The following is a 17,959-nucleotide window of genomic DNA, read 5'->3' as shown; positions in this document are numbered from 1 at the left end:
TAGCGTCAGTGCTTATACATTCAAGCGCTATTAAAGCAAAGTTGCAACTCACATGAAAATACATTTGTCATATCTGAACATTTGTCATAAAGGTTTATTTCTAACACTACTCTATTGGAAAACTACTTTTCATATTTGTACTTCGTTATAACCGATGTTTCATTATATCAGGGCACGCTATATTGAGGTTTGAGTAAAGTGCACGACAGCTTACCATGTAGTCTTTTTCGACTCCTGTTTACCTTTCTATAGAAAAGCATTTTATTTCACTGGATTACCTTAGAGTCCCCTGTTGGGGGTGTTACATATGGGGTATGTGACGTGTCGTTGTGGCTGTCAAATAAAAACGCCAGGCCTGCGCGGTAGGCATAGCACAGTCACAGCAAATGCTAGAAGAGTGGCCTTTCAGAGCCTTTTCAAAACACTCATTGGGTAACTACTGCAAGCACACTTGCTTGGTACCCACTAGGGCATTAATAATAAACTTTTGGGTTGTAAGCTGGCATTCGCTATGCTATTTTTTGTCATTCTTCTGAGAAGCGTGGTATCTGCGAAAGACTTGCTAGGAATTTTGTGCCAATTGCCCATGCAGTGGCTGACGATGATGAGGAATTATGGCAGAAGTGGGTATGCGCCACAGTTAATAGGGAAACAAGAACAAGCTTTTGTAATGGGTTAGAGCATTGGACGGCCCACTCATTACGCTAATCGCATTGTGGGACGACTGATTGTTCTTTCGCTGTTGTAAACCGCTTTATAAGTAGTATTAATGCGATTGCTTTCCCGACATCATGCCTGCCTAAGGCAAGTTTGACAACTAGTCACAAGCACTGGAGTAGCTCAGTGGTAGAATATTGGGCTGGCACCGAGCGGACCCAGGTTCGAGCCCCACTGATCCATTGGTGCTAAGTCATGCCTGCCTAAGGCAAGTTTGACAACACATTACAAGCACCGACGTAACTCAGTGGTAGAATATTGGGCTGGCACCCAGTGGATTCAGGTTCAAGCCCCACTGTGTCATTGGTGCAAGGTTTTTTTTCTAATTTCGCGCGATGTGGTTACGGACACCGGCAGGTCAAAACATGTGCATCTTTTTCTCAGGGCCACTAAAGTCACAAACGCCTGCCTAAAATTATGCCCCTGAATTAACAGTGGTCGTGCGTACATCCTAAGTAATCTATGATGTTTGGTGCCGACACAACTTCTGTTGTGCAAGTCCGCCCCTGTAATGTAGCGTGAAACACGCTCTTACAGGGGCTCGTGACATCTATTCCAATCTGCATTGTGAAACTGTGGCGGCGATTCATCAGCGGGCGTCATCCATTCCAGAAACGCCGATGATAGCTCGTCTGAAGAGTTGAGTGGCACGTACTTAGAAAAATTTTCACTAACAACTACACGCGTACACGCTGCCAGAATGTGTGCCTCGTCTACTTCTGGGCATCGTGCGCGGTGTAATTTCCAGCGCTTCGAGTCCACAGAAGAACACGTGTACGGTGGAAACGCGTTCCCGCTTTTCTTTTAATATACTTTATTTATGGATCTTGATCCACAAGTTCATTTTCGTAATGCCTTCCACCAGCACTTCCACGTTTGTAATTGCTGTTGCGGTAAAAGCTCCTAAAACACCCTGCCAATTCGAAGTCGAGATTGCTAGGGTCTGTATTCAAAATTTTCGCATGCCTTTTTTTAATGTCATCTCATTATTAAAAGCATGCTTCCTGTTTGTAGCAGCCAGAATTCAGTTTTAATATTGCTGGTGGCTTTGGGGTTGGAAGGCCCACGGTGAAGTGGCTATGCCTTGTTACACATCTGCCTCTCGCTTTCCAAGCTCAATAGATAATGGTTGAAAAAATTAAACATCCCATCATTGCAATCATTGCTTCGTTTTTTTTTTTTTGGTGGGAGGGGGCGGAGCGTGCGTTGCTTAAAGGGCGCATTCGCGAGCGGGCTATTTCGAGGCTTAATGAGACATACTCGTAAACTTTCTGTGCTACTCTAACATGTGCTTTGCGTTTAGATAATTGACAGTGCAAAAATGCTTCGGTAATTGGAGTGATCATTGTCCCTTTAGCCAGCGTTCATTTGAGTTATGCGACATCATGTCCAAAAGATACTATTTGTGAGTTTGACTTAGGCTCTTGAAAATGAATGCAATATCAACAATCTGTTCACATTGAGAGTACAAGATAGAAGGGTACAACAGCAGTCTTTAATGCCTGTTAAATTAGCGCGAGTGCCAGTGATCACACCCAAAGTTCATAAAAAAGCCCCCTCCGCTTGTGTTACTAGTTCTTTCCTGCTTTTTGAAGATGGGTGGCTCGTTCCTTTCTGCCTTAGTAACAATCGATGGCAGGCCTGGCACACGGAGTGATGCTATCGCATCTGCACTCCGGGAAAAGGAGGTAAGTTGGCTTTTTTGTTGCGATAGCAATTATATGGACAGTCTTGGCTGTTTTTGCTGTCGCCGCTGCTGCCCTCTTTCACCACTTATGTATACGTATCTATATGGGGAACGTGCATTGAGCCGGTGGCGCCGCTGCGCGGGAGGAAACGAAACGAAGTGGCGTGATACGTGCAGCAGCTGCTCCACAAGCCGAGTCGTGTCACGCTGGTCAAGGAGCTTTCCAATGTCGCGACATCTTGTGGTATGTATGATGCGAGAACTGCGGGAGATGTTTTTGGTTGGAACATTTCCTTAAATTGCACGCCTTTTGTGTACAGCTTTAGTTGCTTGTTGGTGGGCGACTTCCATTTGTTTGGTTGTGACGTCTTTGTGACGGACTCTTCACTGTTGACAAAAGCTACAACTGCTGCTGCATGCTTGCAATGGCCTTCAACACCACCCCTACAGTTGCAGTGAGCTCTGGTGATCATCCTAGTTGCATCAAGCTGAAAAAGAGAATACTCAAGTTACACCCGGCCTACGGGCAGTGTGATTGAAAAAGACGCGTTTTTGTTGTTACCTGTCTTAAGTAATTAATGCTGAAAAGTACACACATGCATATTACAGAGCGCGTGCACTTAAAGTTACATCAACCAACAGTTATCTCGCAGTTCGCGGTGATGACCATACAATTTACTGGACGCCGTTGCTTGGCTGTACGTGCGTTACTGTTACGCGGACCGTAGTTCAGACAGTTTAATACGTGCCTAAAGGCGAGCATTATTCATTCACGCTCGTTCGCAGGTAAAAAATGTTACTCACACACCCTACGTATAAGCAAACAGCGTAGTTCGTAAACGGCAACGGTAAAGAAGAAGAGCCGGATGTGTCGCACAATGGATAGTAGACCGCGCGATTCTTTTGATGCACCTGTATTTCATTTGTGCCTTGACAGCGCTGCGCATGCAAGCGGTGCCACGCCACGCTGTTTTCATTTATGCTACGCGATGGCTAAGATATCACTTGCAAAGATGACACGTAACAGATTTACTCAATCACTCATGCAGCCCGGGCAATGTCCACAAACAGAACTGCAGCATAGTAAGGTTCGAACAATCGTTACGGCATCACTAAATGCGAGACGGGAGGCGATTGTACAAACTAGCGCCGATCGCACTCGGTTGCCCTCAAGACAACATCACGCTACAGCACACGTCTCACGTTAATGTCATCGTTTGCTCGGTAATAAGCAGGTAAAATGATGAAGAAGCGTTCGCACAAACCTTGATGATGACGGCGTATGCCTCCTGGTTCACGTTGGCCTGTCGCACACACCGCCCTTTTAATATACTCTGTCCAACTGTGGTCTCTTCAGTCACGTTGAAAATGTGCCTGCAGTGGCGTAATTTGCCTCCTTTCTCTTCGTTCGAGGCTCTGAAAAATCGTGCGCTGTTTACTTTCTTGAAGCCGGCGCACTTTATAATACCAGTAGCCATCGCGCGCACGCACGTCCGTAGAACGCGGGCGCAGCAGAAGGGGAGACGAGAATGCGTATCACATCAGTTAACAACTCAGTGGCCACTTGTGGTGCTCACGGCGCGCTGGCACACTGCATTAGCGCGCCACCTGTAGGTGCCGCACGTTTCCTATATATATGAAAACTCAAGAAAAAAGAAAAGCCCCTGTGCCGACGCGCGCTTATCTCCCACGTTGGGGGGGGGGGGGGGGTAGATGCTTGTGCGCATGCGCTTATTCTTCGTTGGGGAGAACCGTGTGCCTTCGGCTTTCACCGGAACAATTGTGTTAGTTCGTTAGTTGCCGGGCCCAATGCAAAGGCCACTTCGCTGGCTGCACAAGCCCCATTTGCGAAAAGAGCATGCTTTTCATAGACAGCAAAGTATAACTGGGACACTTGTTAGTTTGCACTCATCTGTACTTGTGACGTTTCTTGTATCGTTTTTGTTTAAACAGTGCATTAAATGTCGACCGGTAAACATTGTTTGTTTGCTCTCGTCCTGTGTATGTTGTTTTTGTGCGTCATTTGTGCGTAAGCAGCACGCTGCATGTTTCGATCTGTTGCCGTTCCCAGTGTTACATTCCAAGTTGTTGCTATTGAATTCATAGCTTCGTCCTTGCAGAGAAACTGTGGCTTTTTTATCTCTGCTTTAGCTGCATTCGTTGTCGCCCCGCCGCGGTGGTCTAGTGGCTAAGGTACTCGGCTGCTGACCCGCTGGTCGAGGGTTCAAATCCCAGCAGCGGCGGCTGCCTTTCCGATGGAGGCGGAAATGTTGTAGGCCCGTGTGCTCAGATTTGGGTGCACGTTAAAGAACCCCAGGTGGTCGAAATTTCTGGAGCCCTCCACTACGGCGTCTCTCATAATCATATGGTGGTTTTGGGACGTTGAACCCCACATATCAATCAAGCTGCATTCGTCACCTCTGCTCGCACATTTTTGCCCGCTTGTAAAACACATGATGCGTGGGGGGATGTTATCGATTGAGATATTACACGAAACATGGTGGTGACGGCCAGTGTCATAGCCAGGTGGGGGAGGGAGGCACACTGGGAACATGCCCACCCCTCCCGAAATTTGTTTTGCCATGGCATATATATATATTGTTACAGTTGAATTAAAGGATAGGTGGATTTATTTACAGGGTGGGGATGAAGTTCGGCAGTCGTGATAAAGATGGAGTCCTCAGGCCGCACCAGACAACGTCGTCTTCCTCTTCTACCTCCCCGGCACATACTACAGCCCGGCTCATACCGTAGCAATCCCCCGTTCACAGACGAAGCCCGCTGGACGAGTTTATGTCACTGGAGGGATGAAACTTCTTGAGGCGAGCCACGTGCACCAACTGCGTTCGATTTGACCAACGAGAACCTGTCGTCAAGCGTGCCACAACGTACGTCAAGTCAGTCAAGCGATCTACAATGACGTAGGGGCCTGTGTACTGCGGTAAAAACTTCTGACATAAACCAGGTTTTCGTTGGGGGGTCCACACCCACACGAATTCACCTTTGCGGAATGAAATGGCATCATGGCGTTGATCGTATCGTTGCTTGGAGCGATCTTGTGATGCCAGTGTTCGCAAGCGAGCAATTTGGCGGGCTTCTTCAGCCCGGCACAATGTTTCGGCGATGGACTCATCGGAATGGAGCTTAAATGGGAGGATTGTATCAAGGGAGCTGTGTGGTGATCGAGCGTAGAGCAGGTGTAAGGGCGTGAAGTCCGTGGTCTCGTGCTTCGCTGTATTGTATGCATAAGTAATAAATGGTGAGATCTCATCCGAGTTTTTGTGATTGGACGCGACGTACATTGCGAGCATGTTAGTAAGAGTTCGATTGGTACGTTCTACAAAACCATTCGTCTGGGGATGGTATGGTGTCATGTCTGAACAGTGAAGTGCAGAGGCGAAGCAATTCTTCCACAGCGTTTGCGATGAATTGGCGACCACGGTCACTAATGATTACTTGAGGTGGACCATGGCGAAGAACAACGGAGCATAACAAAAAGGCAGCGACACCATCAGCTGTAGAAGATGGTATCGCAGCGGTTTCGGCGTATCTGGTAAGGTGGTCGACGCACACTATTATCCAGCGGTTGTTGTTCGAAGATCGCGGAAACGGGCCCAATAGGTCGATGCCCACTTGCTCGAAAGGCGTAGTAGGCGGTTCTACGGGATGAAGAAGGCCGTGCGGTGCACTGGTAGGTCGTTTCTAGCGCTGGCGATTCTCGCTGCTCGAGACGTATTGTTTTGTAAAATCTCGCATTCGGGGCCAGTAAAAATGCTGCTGCACTCGATGCAGGGTGCGAATGAACCCAAGGTGTCCTGACGTTGGATCATCGTGCATAGTATGGAGAACGTCGCATCGAAGACTTTGAGGTACAACCAGTAAATAACGTGCGCCGGTTGCTGAGTAATTTGTTTTGCACAACAGTCCATCACGAATGCGAAAGCGACCACTGCTCTTGAGATTCCGAGCGTCAACGAACAATGGGTCTAAAGATAAATTATTCAATTGTTCTCGTTTGAAGATATTGCCGTCAGGAAACGTGTGAGAGACCACAGCAAAACAGATGTCAAGGGTATCTGCACTGTCCTCCGTCGTGGTCATAGGTAGGCGAGAAAGGCAATCAGCGTCCGAATGACGTCGTCCACTTCTGTACGAAAAGCTGAAGTCAAATCCTTGAAGGCGTAAAGCCCATCGAGCAAGGCGGCCAGAAGGGTCTCGGAGGGTAACAAGCCAACATAATGAATGATGGTCTGTCACAATCGTGAATGGACGACCGTAGAGGTAACATCAAAACTTCTGAATGGCGAATACAGCCGCTAAACATTCTTGCTTTGTCACCGTATAATTCATTTCAGCCTTGCTTAGAGATCGACTCGTATAAGCAACAACATGCTCTGCATTATCATGGCACTGAACAAGCACACCTCCGATACCAGTTCCACTTGTGTCACTGTGCAATTTTGTATCAGCAGAAGGATCGAAATGACGAAAAATAGGCTCAGATGTTAGTAGAAATTTCAGTTCAGAAAAGGCGGCATCACAATCAGGTGTCCATTCGAATGGGCTGTCTTTTCGCAACAAGCTCGTCAGTGGGTGTACTACGTCCGCGAATCGTGGCACAAAGCGGCGAAAGTACGAACATAGTCCCAAGAAGCTGCGAAGTTCCTTCAGTGTCTGGGGTGGTTTGAATGTGCTGACTTCTTCGATTTTGCAGGGATCTGGCCTGACACCATCTTTGTCAACTAGGTGACCGAGGACTAAAGCTTGTCGTTCACCAAACCGGCACTTCTTAGAGTTCAAAATCAATCCAGCCTTTACAACACAGTCTAAAACAAGGCTTAAACGGACGTTGTGCTCTTCGAAGGTACGCCCAAAAATGACGACGTCATCCAGGTAGCATAGGCACACCTCCCATTTAAGACCACGAAGGACAAAGTCCATAAACCTTTCAAAAATGGCGGGGGCGTTGCAAAGCCCAAACGGCATCACATTGAATTGGTACAGTCCATCAGGCATCACGAATGCGGTCTTATCTTTGTCTGAAGGGTGCATAGGTATCTGCCAATATCCTGATTGTAGGTCTATTGAAGAAAAGTACGAAGCCGAGTGTAAGCAGTCAATAACATCGTCAATTCTAGGCAGCGGATATACATCTTTTTTGGTCACGGCGTTAAGTCTTCTGTAATCAACACAGAATCGCCAGGCACCATCTTTTTTTTTTTTTTTTTTTTTTACCAAGATGACCGGTGCTGCCCGCGGGCTACATGACTCTTCAATAACACCCTTCTTCAGCATTTCCTCAACCTGGTCAGCAATAACTTTTCGTTCTGATGACGACACTCGGTAAGGCTTTTGTCAGATCGGATGGGCAGTGCTGGTGTCAATCCTATGGTGAGCGCGAGAACATGGTAATGGTAGTGGCCTCTCCTCTTAGCAAAAGTCAAACACAGAAGCATGTCGCCTCAACAGATGGCGTAATGTTTGCTGCTCGTGTGACCGCAAAGTGGCACCAGAGTCCTTCAATGCTTTTCTGGTCACGAAACTCCGCCCGAAGGTTGATATAGGGACAAAATCTGTCGCTAGAGGCGCCACCCGTCGTATGGGGGCCACAAGCCGCCGCCACTGCTGGGCTTGTATGCGCACTGCTGGGCTTGTATGCGCACTGCGGCCGACGTTTCGACGCGATTATGTGCGTGCTGTTCTTCCTGTTACCTTTTTTTAAACGTCTCTGAACGCATCAATGCCACCAGATAAATAAGTTGAAACGGGATCCAATGTCGACAACGAATGAGAGCTGTTTACTTTGGGACGCACGCGTAGTGCACTTGGAAGTGCAGGCCCACCTTATAAACAGCAGTGCATTAAAAGTGGTCGCACACCGCGCGATGACGCATTGTGTCAGTAATTGTCTCATAGCCCAATTATATGCATACTTACGATGCCTCGAAGCGGTACTTGCGAGCTATAGCTCGCAAGTGTTGAAAGACGATGCTTATGCTCCATGCTCTTGATGCGAGCAGCTACTGCTTGATCTGCTCGACAACATGTTTGTATTTGCTCCCGGCCAAAGGGCGATTATGTTTATGCGGTAGGTGAGCTTTATATTCTGGTAGGGCCGCTAATAGGGGGAGGAAGGTGAACGAAATGAAACACGACTGGGTAGTACAGGAGCAATCACATTGGTTTATATCTGGCTCGTCTCTCGCGCGCTACTACCCAAGTATTCAAATGAACTGAATGGTTGAGCCAGAAGTTTTATTCCAGGCCTTTCAATTGAGTTCATACCCAAATGCGCAGTTGTTTTGGACACACGTTTGTGAGCGCCGATTGCTTTTTTGACGCGGGGACTTTCGATGCCGAGGGCTTTCGCGACCGCTCTAAACGTGCCCAACATTTGATTGATCACTTCTTTCCACGCAGTTTACACGGGACACCCGCCGCTTCACGTTTCCTTGTGTTTACTGTTTAGGGCATTTTATTTACCGACCGACAACCCATGATTTCTCCGGGAACGGAAGTACAGCAGCCTAATCTGGAAGTTCCTTTTGATGCCAGTGCTAGCCGCTTGGCCGCCTCTGCCACTACCGAGGTACCTCATCACACATTTGTTTTTATTTTTTGGGTGGGAGGGGGGAAGGGCGGTTATGATTTAAGGCATGCAATAAATCTGAAATTTGGTGCTAATGATACGCCGCCTAGTAGTCAGGTGTGTACTTATGAATTGGAGATTCACATATGGTGCATGTAATGGGGAGAAAGTTGGAAAACATTTATTTACACAAAATACACTGAGAACAACACTTTGAAGAAGAAAAGCACTAGAAACTATTGCAGCTGTTCTGAACAATGTTACACAATCTGTGACTCTACTGTACAATGTGTATTTCATTTCATTAACAGCTGCACTCTGTTTCAGCTTGCATTGTGCGATCATGCAAAGCAGGCAATTTAGGATTACTCTGACATGCAACGCTAGCGTGCACTGCTCTTAAAAAATATGCACAAGACAGTGGCACGAAAAAGATGTGCGAATATATTCATAGCTTCGTGGCAGTTATGTGCGACTGAAGATTACCTGGCAGCTTTCGGAGATTTCGCGTTTGCCTTCATGATGCACTGATCGTAAATAAGCTTCTCGCGGGTAGATAGCTTGTCCAGGTTTTGCAAGAGTCTTGCATTTTTGTTGGCCAGGACTCTCATCTTCGCAAGCTGCTTCTGACACCGTTCTAGTCGTTGCCGCGTACTCGAAAGCTGCGCCTTTAGCGCCTGCACTTCAAGAAACGAACACACTGCCTGTTCCGTTTGGCAGGCCTGATCTGCGTGTCCGCTATCGCTGGCTGCTGCATCTGTAATACAATTCAATAACACTGTTCAGAAGCACCTCAATGCCACCAGCCGCTAACACAGGGTCATGCGACTGAGGGAACAAAGTAATGCCGCGACTAAACCGGCTCAAGAGCTTACCGTCACTGGCTTCTCCTGCCGAGTCGGTGTTGACATTTTGGCATTCCACTGCTGCGCATTCCGGTGACAATTCGCGCCGCCTCTTCGCTGGTTGCCTCTGAGTCGCAGGCCGTGAACGCGGTTTCGGCTTTGTCAGGTACGCCGGGAGCCCGTAAAAAATTCTTGGAACGGCGTTCGTGCGAAGCCTCGGTCTCTCTCGCTGAAGCGACACGACCGCCCCGTTCACGATGTGCTCGTCGGTTCTCACAACGTCGCTGGCATCAAAATGCTTTTCGCACTCCCGAACGTTCTTACTTTCGAAGCTGAAACCGCCAGCTTCCAACCGTGGTATTGCTCGCTTCCATTTCTCTTGGAGTTCGGCGCTACTTGGGAAACAGAAGAGCGACGCCTTTTCTTTGTTGCTTCAGTATCCGGAGCTGCAACCCGTCACACAGCACGTCTTAGGCATTGTTCATTCGAATTTTCGTGCCGTCCACCTTGAGCACGGTGCACTTGCACATGAAGTTCGCGTTTCGCTGATGCAGAAACCGCGAGCTGCCACCACACAACGCCTTCGGGATGCCGCCGCGGCCAGTGCGTTCCACCGGGCGCAGCGGGGCGATGGCCCCCCTAGGACGGCTTGCGCCGCGTAGCGGCCGCTTTTGGCACCATATCAAGCTCTCCCATAGAGTGACGGAGAAGTTTCGTGACCAGAACGGTATTAAGAGACTGTGGTGGCGCTAATCATGCCTAGGATCTGCAACTCGTAAGAGCAACTGCGCTTGCTAGAGACTTTACCTTTCTCGCTTTCATCATTGTCAACGACCGCTACAGAACCTTCACTCGCTTTCATCGTTGTTAACGACCGCTACAGAACCTTCAGTGGAATCATCGAAGACGCCTAGCTTCATTCCTCGAGGGAGCACAACCGGCATTGGTGAACAGTTCAGTGCCCACAGAAAGGTTGCTCCTTCATCAACAGATACCAAACTACGAGGGACGAGTATGCCTTTCTTAGCACATTGAACGATGGCAGGTTCAACGATGGCATCAAAAGATGTGGAAGATTCTGGGGCGAACACCGCAACTGACCTCATTGACCATGGCGGCACCGTCAGCTCATCGGAAACAATCAGAGCATCCTTCGCGGCCTCTGGTGCCTCATCGACGAGGGCAGGAACAATGTCACCGCTGACAGAAAGTTCACCGCTTCTACAGTCGACGAAATCGGCTACTGACCCGCAGGTCGCGGGTTCAATCCCGGCTGCGGCGGCTGCATTTCCGATGGAGGTGGAAATGTCGAGGCCCGTGTGCTCAGATTTGGGTGCACGTTAAAGAACCCCAGGTGGTCAAAATTTCCGGAGCCCTCCACTACGGCGTCTCTCATAATCGTATGGTGGTTTTGGGACGTTAAACCCCACAAATCAATACAGTCGACGAAAGCGCCGCATTCTTGGAGAAAGTCAAGACCGAGAACCACATTGTGGGTACAATGTTGCAGCACAAGAAACTCTGTTGGGAACACCTTTCCTGCCAATAAGACATTGATGGCACAAACTCCGACAGGATGAAGTACTTCCCCACCAACATCACGAAACCTTGTTGATTCGCCCCAAGTAAACATAACTTTGCGGCAAATGCGACTTTTGAAAGAAAGACTCAACTGATATCGCAGCACCAGTGTCAACCAAAGCACTTGTACAAAAGCCATCTATTTCACACGTATCTTGTTCTTGGACATTATAACTGGTGAGGCATCCGAGGCAAATCCTGTTGTGCGACCTCACCTCCATCGGTCGCACTGGCTAGTTTCCCGGCGGCGGCGGTGATGACAGGCGTCGTCCCGGCGAAGGGGAACGATGCAGTCGGCCAGATGGAGGCGTCAAACTACGGCCAGAAGCGGGAGAACTACCACGGTGATTTCCCCACCGTGAGGTACTCCTGGAATAGGCGAACCAATGACCGTTGTTGTGACCAGTGCCCGCTGGCGGAAACTCTGATGGGGAACGATATCGGGATGTCGGCTCTCTCTGTCGACGACAGAACTGAGCTATATTCCCGGTGATACCGCAGCGGTAGCACACAGGGGCTTGGCGGTATGCATTGTACTCCTGGAAGGCATTGCGCTGACGTGGTGGTGGTACGCGTACATCTTCGTTCGGGTCGTAATAGGTGTTGGCTGGCTGATGGGGGTAACTGAAGCGGTCTTCGTACCTCGGCAGCGGGTAGTTATTGCGCTGTGACTTCGGTCGTGAGGGTGGCCTGTAGTTGCAGTCATCGTTGCCTGCTGCGACAATTGACACGGAAGGGCGAGAGGGAGGCGGTGCGGGTGTAGGCTCGTACGGCGTCGGGCGAGCGTGTCGAGTGAGCTCTTCTCGAACGATCTGGCGTATTGTCGACGCGAGATCAAGCGGCGTGTATTTGTCAACACTTGCCACGGTGGTTACATTCGGTAGGCGACCGAACTTGGGGGTGATACGTGGCATCTTCAGGCTCTCGAATGTGCGACAGTGGCTTATGACGTTGGTCACCGTAGCAAGGCTGTCTTTGCTGATGAGGAACTGATACATGTCCTCGGCAATGCCCTTCAACAGGTGGCCAACTTTGTCTTCCTCTGACATAGAAGGTTTGACAATCTTGCAGAGCTTTAAGATTGCCTCGACATAGGTCGTGCACGTCTCTCCTGGGATCTGAGCTCTCTGCAGTAACGTTTGTTCCGCCTGCTTTCTCTTAGCTACGGAGTCTCCGAAGCACGCTCTTATTTCAGAAACGAAGCGGTCCCATGACGTGAGGGCATTTTCGTGGTTCTCGTACCACACGAGTGCTGTGTCCGTTAAGAAAAATACTACATTGGTCAGCTGGGTCGCTGCATCCCACTGGTAGTATTTGCTCACCCGTTTGTAGTGTGTGAGCCAGGCATCCACGTCCTCGCCAGATTCGCCACCGAATGTGCGAGGCACTATCAGATCCTGACGCAACCAGGGACCAGCCGCACGTGAACCTGGTACTAGCGGTGCTGCTGGGATTGGTAGAAGGTCTGCAGCTGCGGGGATCCGGTTTCCTTCTTCGCCGTGAGACATCTCAGCTGCCAGTGGTAACGGGGGCAGTCCAGCAAGGCGGCGGCTTCGTCAAAGATCAGGCGCTTGAAGCGTCGTGTGGCTTGGTTGATTACCCAGCACCTCCACCACAAAACTGTTACGGTTGAATTAAAAGATAGGTGGATTTATTTACAGGGTGAGGATGAAGTTCGGCAGTCGCGATAAAGAAAGAGTCCTCAGGCCCCACCAGACAACGCAGTCTTCCTCCTCTACCTCCCCGGCACATACTACAGCCTGGCTCATACCGTAGCAATATATAGTTCAACATTACCATTTGCATGCTCCCCTTCAGATAAGGTGCACTCTGTCCCCCCCCAAAAAAAATTACCCACGCCTCTGGCGATGGCAAGGACCGGTCGAGAATGTTCTTGTAATTGCAATAGCAATAAAAAGAAGATGGCTCTCGCCTTCTAGTCGTCTTAGGCGTATGCATAAGGTACCCTGTGAGGTTCTTTTTTCTTTATACACTGCTTTCTAGGACACTACAAAGGGTTTTAGCGTACAGACAGAATGCCCTAGCCACATGAAACATCGCTTCAAATGGAAAACGAAGTTTGTTAGGTCGTGTAGTTTCAACACAGAGAGATGAGTGCTGGAGGAGGTCGGCTTTATCAGACTAGCTAAATGAGGTCATGTTAAGCATAGCAGTATAATCGGTTGTAGAGAAAAAGAACCTTTCGATATCTTCGGAGTCGTCCAAGGGAAATGCAGTTGCGCCTGTGTGTGTCTTTAGGGCTGTACGTCACAGCATTTGTCTACCATATATATTGATAACCACATAGGTGTATAGAATGTTATTTCATGAAGTACAATTTTATTGAACCAGTATTCTGTTTATTTGCTACGAAAATAATCACTGAACAAATTTTTTTCAGAATGGCCAACATAATGATGCCGTTATTTTTACATCATCAACTAAAATAAGGAGTGCTCTTAAGATGACTGGCTTCATGAGATTTGAAATGAATAGAAATATTTCTAGCTCTTCACAAGAGACAAGAGCCGCAAATAATTATTCATGCCCTTCAACGTAAATGAAACTTGCTTCTCCTCCAGGATGTTAAGTTAGCTGCTCCTGATTGCTCCAAAATCGAAAATTTCGCTGCTCCGAACTGCTCCAAATTGGAAAATTTTGCTGCTCGAAAGTGCTCTAAAACAAAAAATTTGCTGCTCCATTATGCTCCAAAATAGAATCTTTTGCTGCTCCGAGGCGCTATAAAATGAAAATTGTACTGTTCCAAAAAATGCTCCAAATCAGAAGACCTCGGTGGGATCACTGATATGTAAATTCCGAGGCATCATAAAAAAAATGTCCAAACACATTCGATACCAGGAAGGGACGGCCAGACCCTTTTCTTTGCTGATCTTCTTCGTCTTCTTCACGTGAAGGCGCGAGACACACACCGAGCATTGTCTGCTATCACTCGTGACATGCCCGAGTTGCGAAACTAGTCGTCCCGACTTCATACACATCATAACACTAAAACAGAAAAGAAGCAGACATAACTAAACCAGCCTAAACAGTCCTATCTGTGACTGTTTCGAAAAGTTAAGCAAAACATAGTCTTTCCACTTTCACGCACACCGAACAATATACAAACACCAAGAGTTACTCACACTTCATGGCACTCATGTACACTTTACTCCGTAGCATTAGGTTGTTCCATGTGGGCAATGGGGCTCAGATAGGTTCTTAATTTTTCTAAGTGCACATTGTCACTTTTCAAGTTGTCTGCGAGTGTAGTCTCGTAATTCACAGGAGACAGTTTGCTCACTCGGTGTACGATGCGGTTGATTTAACACTGGACAGTGGAGCCTTGTATTTTTGTGGTGCTTTCGAAGTGCTGTTTCTGTTTTTCTTGAGCCAGTTGAATGTGCCTGGCTGCGAGCTCCCTGGCTTTGTGTAGGGGTTCCACGCACTACCGTGAAATTGTTTGATTCTTCTTTGAGCTCTTCAAGCTCTCGGGGACTGTACATCTAATGGCAGCACCGGATCCTTACCGTACATCAAAAAGAAGGGAGATGGGCAGTCTGTGTCTTTGTATCTGGTGTTGTAACAGAATACAACATAAGGGAGGACGATAACACAAGGGAGGACGCTATGTAGATGCTACTGCAACCGCTAAACTTCTTATCGCACCACAGAGCTTGCATTGGCACTCACTGCTAATCACTGCTGTTGTGGCTGAAGGGGCTGAATTAGCCTATATTTAAAGATTCTGTGCTTGAATACTGAGGATGACTTGATGAACATGACTGCACGCAAAGGGCAAGACAAGTCTACGGAATATTTTCACTTGAAATGATGTGGGGTAAGTTGAAAAAAAGGTTGTCACCTTTTCTTAAGCACACTGTAAGTGAACCGTCTTGCTAACACTTATTACAATTTCCCAAAGCTGCTTAGAGAGTTGCAATACATTAGTACGAGCCTAAAATTCACATATTTTTTTATAATTAGTTATTGGTATATCGAACTATTTCGTGGTCCTCTTCGAGCTTGATATACCTGGTATTGACTGTACTATTTCCGGTTCACACAGTGATGGTAATCGGCAAAAACAGTCACGCACTTACTGTTACACTGCCCTAAATGTTCTCAAACACAACTTTTACACTCTGAAACTGTTTCAAATTATGTTCATGCTGCTTCAAAACTCGGGGATAGAACAGCGGCACCATTTCCGATATTGTGCGCCAAACTTGCTTACCTGCATGCACTGAACCATTCCTGTTGCACCAAACTCGTTTACCAGCACCATGGCTAAACATTTTGTTTTCAGCTTCATCGAAGCTCTTAGAGTTTTTATTTCATCAAGGCTGTTGCCGCTTGGACAGCACCTGTGAAGTTTGATATTTAAGAGCGCGGTTGCAATTTCCGGAGTGTGCACTACACTCAAACCTCGTTATAACAAAGTTAAAGGTGAGCCACAATTATTTCATTATTACATCGATTATACTGGTTTGTGGCAATGTATGCTTTGATGGGCGCACACCTACAAGCATGCAAAGAAGGAAACCGCCTTGCGGCTCAATGTACTGCTACGTGACCACGCGTGCGACGGAAAATAAACGCAGTCGGACTTCATTACTTCGAACACGCTTCATTCGAACTTCTGGTTAATTCGAACTCATGCTGAGGTTTCGTCAAAGCTATGTGTACTTGAATGGGTGAAAACGCCCTGTAATTCGAACGCGCAAGCACTTGCGACGGTTAATCTGAACGTGCTGGGCTACGAAAATGCTCTCAGCACCGTTGTTCAATCCCGGGGCGGCTCTCTCAACACTGCGGGCGAAGAAGGGAAAGAAGAAAAGGAAAGAAAAGACTGTGGTGGATTGTTTGCTCTCTCTCAAATGCCGATATGCAACGTGCCTGTGCCATGCTTCTCCCTTTTCCGTCTCTGCACGTAGAGACCCTTCTCCTTTCACGGCCGCGCCCGGAGAGAGAGGAAAAAAAAGAAAGCTGTCGCGGAGAGTCCTCTTTTCTCGGTGCAACGGGTAGCAGCGGAGACAAAGACGCAGTCGTTGCCGTCGTCTTTAAGGCGCGGAGAGGGAAATCGCTTTGCACCGCGGTGCCGATTCTGTCATGTTACCCGTTGAGTGCTTCCTCAATCCTCTCCACTGGCTGTGTAAGGAGGACGGCTCTCTCGGACACACGTGGCGTGGCTGTAAGGTCGGCGCGGTAGTTTTGAAAGAATCGCGCCAAACGAGTGTCAAGCTAAGCAGAAAAAAATGGACTTAACACACTATGGTCGTTTTTTTACAGACTATTTAATAGACTAATTTAGTTCATTATATCCATTTACCGCTCAATTTTACTTCGTTACTGTTGTAGCCGGCGAGCAAGGCGACGCTGGACTCGGTGGCGAAGGTTTAATGTCGTAAGCAAGCGGCTCGCATGCCAATATAAGTACAGGCACATGACGTAGCCTGTGACGTCAGTACGGCGCATCATACGTTGGCTACTACATCTCTTCCCCCTTTATTTAGCAGCATAGCCAAAACGTTCGGGAGGCTTTCGAATTCTTGTGCTTCGTCGCAATTCAGGTGGCGCGACGTTTTCTTGGGAGCTGGCGTCAGGCGCCTGCTGTGATGGCAGTTCCGTCCCGCTGGCTCGGTCAGGTGGCGGAAGTCGTTGCTCTGGTGCAGGCCCGTCCGGCGGCGATGCGGTGTCGCTGTAACTTTGTGACGGAGTGGAACCCGGCTGTGCCATGCGGGTTTGCTCAGGAATCCACACGCTTCTGGGAAGAGGAGCAAGGCATGTGTTAGGAACAATATCGTCCGCATGCAGAAAGGGCTCGTGGTCTTCGATTCGGACTATGTATGTTCCTTTGCTAACTCGTCGCACAACTGTTTCTTCCAACCAATGTGGATCACTCGGTCGGTTTCCTCGCACACGAACGTTGTCGCCAACCTCGAACTCCCTCCATGAAGTATGGGTTTCCTGACCCTGTCTTCGAGCTATATTTGCTTCAGCACGTTTCGCTAGCTCCGGATGCAAGATGCTCAGCCTCGTGCGTGGCCTCCATAAGAGAAACAGTTCGGCTGGCGTCTTACCGGTCGTCGAACACGGCGTGTTTCGGTAGGTGAACAGGAACTGGTCTACCCGATGTTGCATCGTCCGAGTCACTCCCGTGTTCTGCTCGTCCCGTAGCTGTTTGATGAAGCTTCGCTTGACGGTCTGGACAAGCCTCTCCGCCGTGCCATTTGAAGCTGGGTGGTAAGGTGGTGTCTTGGTGTGCTGCACTGCATTGGAGTTGAGAAAATTTGTGAATTCAGCAGACACAAATTGCGGCCCATTGTCAGTCACAATTCTCTCGGGAAGCCCAAATGCAGCAAAAACAGTGCGGAGTTTTTCAACTGTCGCCTGTGCTGTAGTGGACTTCCTGTGAAGAACATCCACCCACTTGGAGTGCGCATCGACAAGCACTAAAAACCAGTCGTTCTTGTAGTAGGCAAAATCCAGGTGAACTCTCTGCCACCTGCGGGTTGGCCATCCCCACGATAACATCGGCAC

The 17,959-nt window shown here is 48.4% G+C and overlaps 2 protein-coding genes across 16 annotated transcripts in view; one reads left to right on the top strand and one right to left on the bottom strand.

The window, feature by feature from the left end:
• The window catches only part of LOC119160784 (uncharacterized), a 708,235-nt gene that overhangs the window by 106,482 nt on the left and 583,794 nt on the right, over positions 1 to 17,959 (top strand). The gene's annotated exons all lie outside the window — the stretch shown is intronic.
• LOC142776714 (uncharacterized) lies at positions 9,150 to 16,358 on the bottom strand. The gene is made up of 2 exons (XM_075880907.1): positions 9,869 to 16,358; positions 9,150 to 9,750 (listed from the first exon to the last, which is right to left on the bottom strand). The coding sequence occupies exon 1, from the start codon at positions 12,925 to 12,927 to the stop codon at positions 11,653 to 11,655; it is 1,275 nt and encodes a 424-aa protein (XP_075737022.1). The 5' UTR covers positions 12,928 to 16,358; the 3' UTR covers positions 9,150 to 9,750; positions 9,869 to 11,652.

This window comes from Rhipicephalus microplus, chromosome X, assembly GCF_043290135.1.
Source record: "Rhipicephalus microplus isolate Deutch F79 chromosome X, USDA_Rmic, whole genome shotgun sequence".
Lineage (NCBI taxonomy): Eukaryota > Metazoa > Arthropoda > Arachnida > Ixodida > Ixodidae > Rhipicephalus > Rhipicephalus microplus.
The sequence above is the reverse complement of the archived record's forward strand: the minus strand, read 5'-3'. Positions and strand labels throughout refer to the sequence as shown.

Coding starts and splice junctions, on each gene's coding strand:
- LOC142776714 (XM_075880907.1), bottom strand. CDS start 12,927: ATGTCTCACGGCGAAGAAGGAAACCGGATCCCCGCAGCTGCAGACCTT.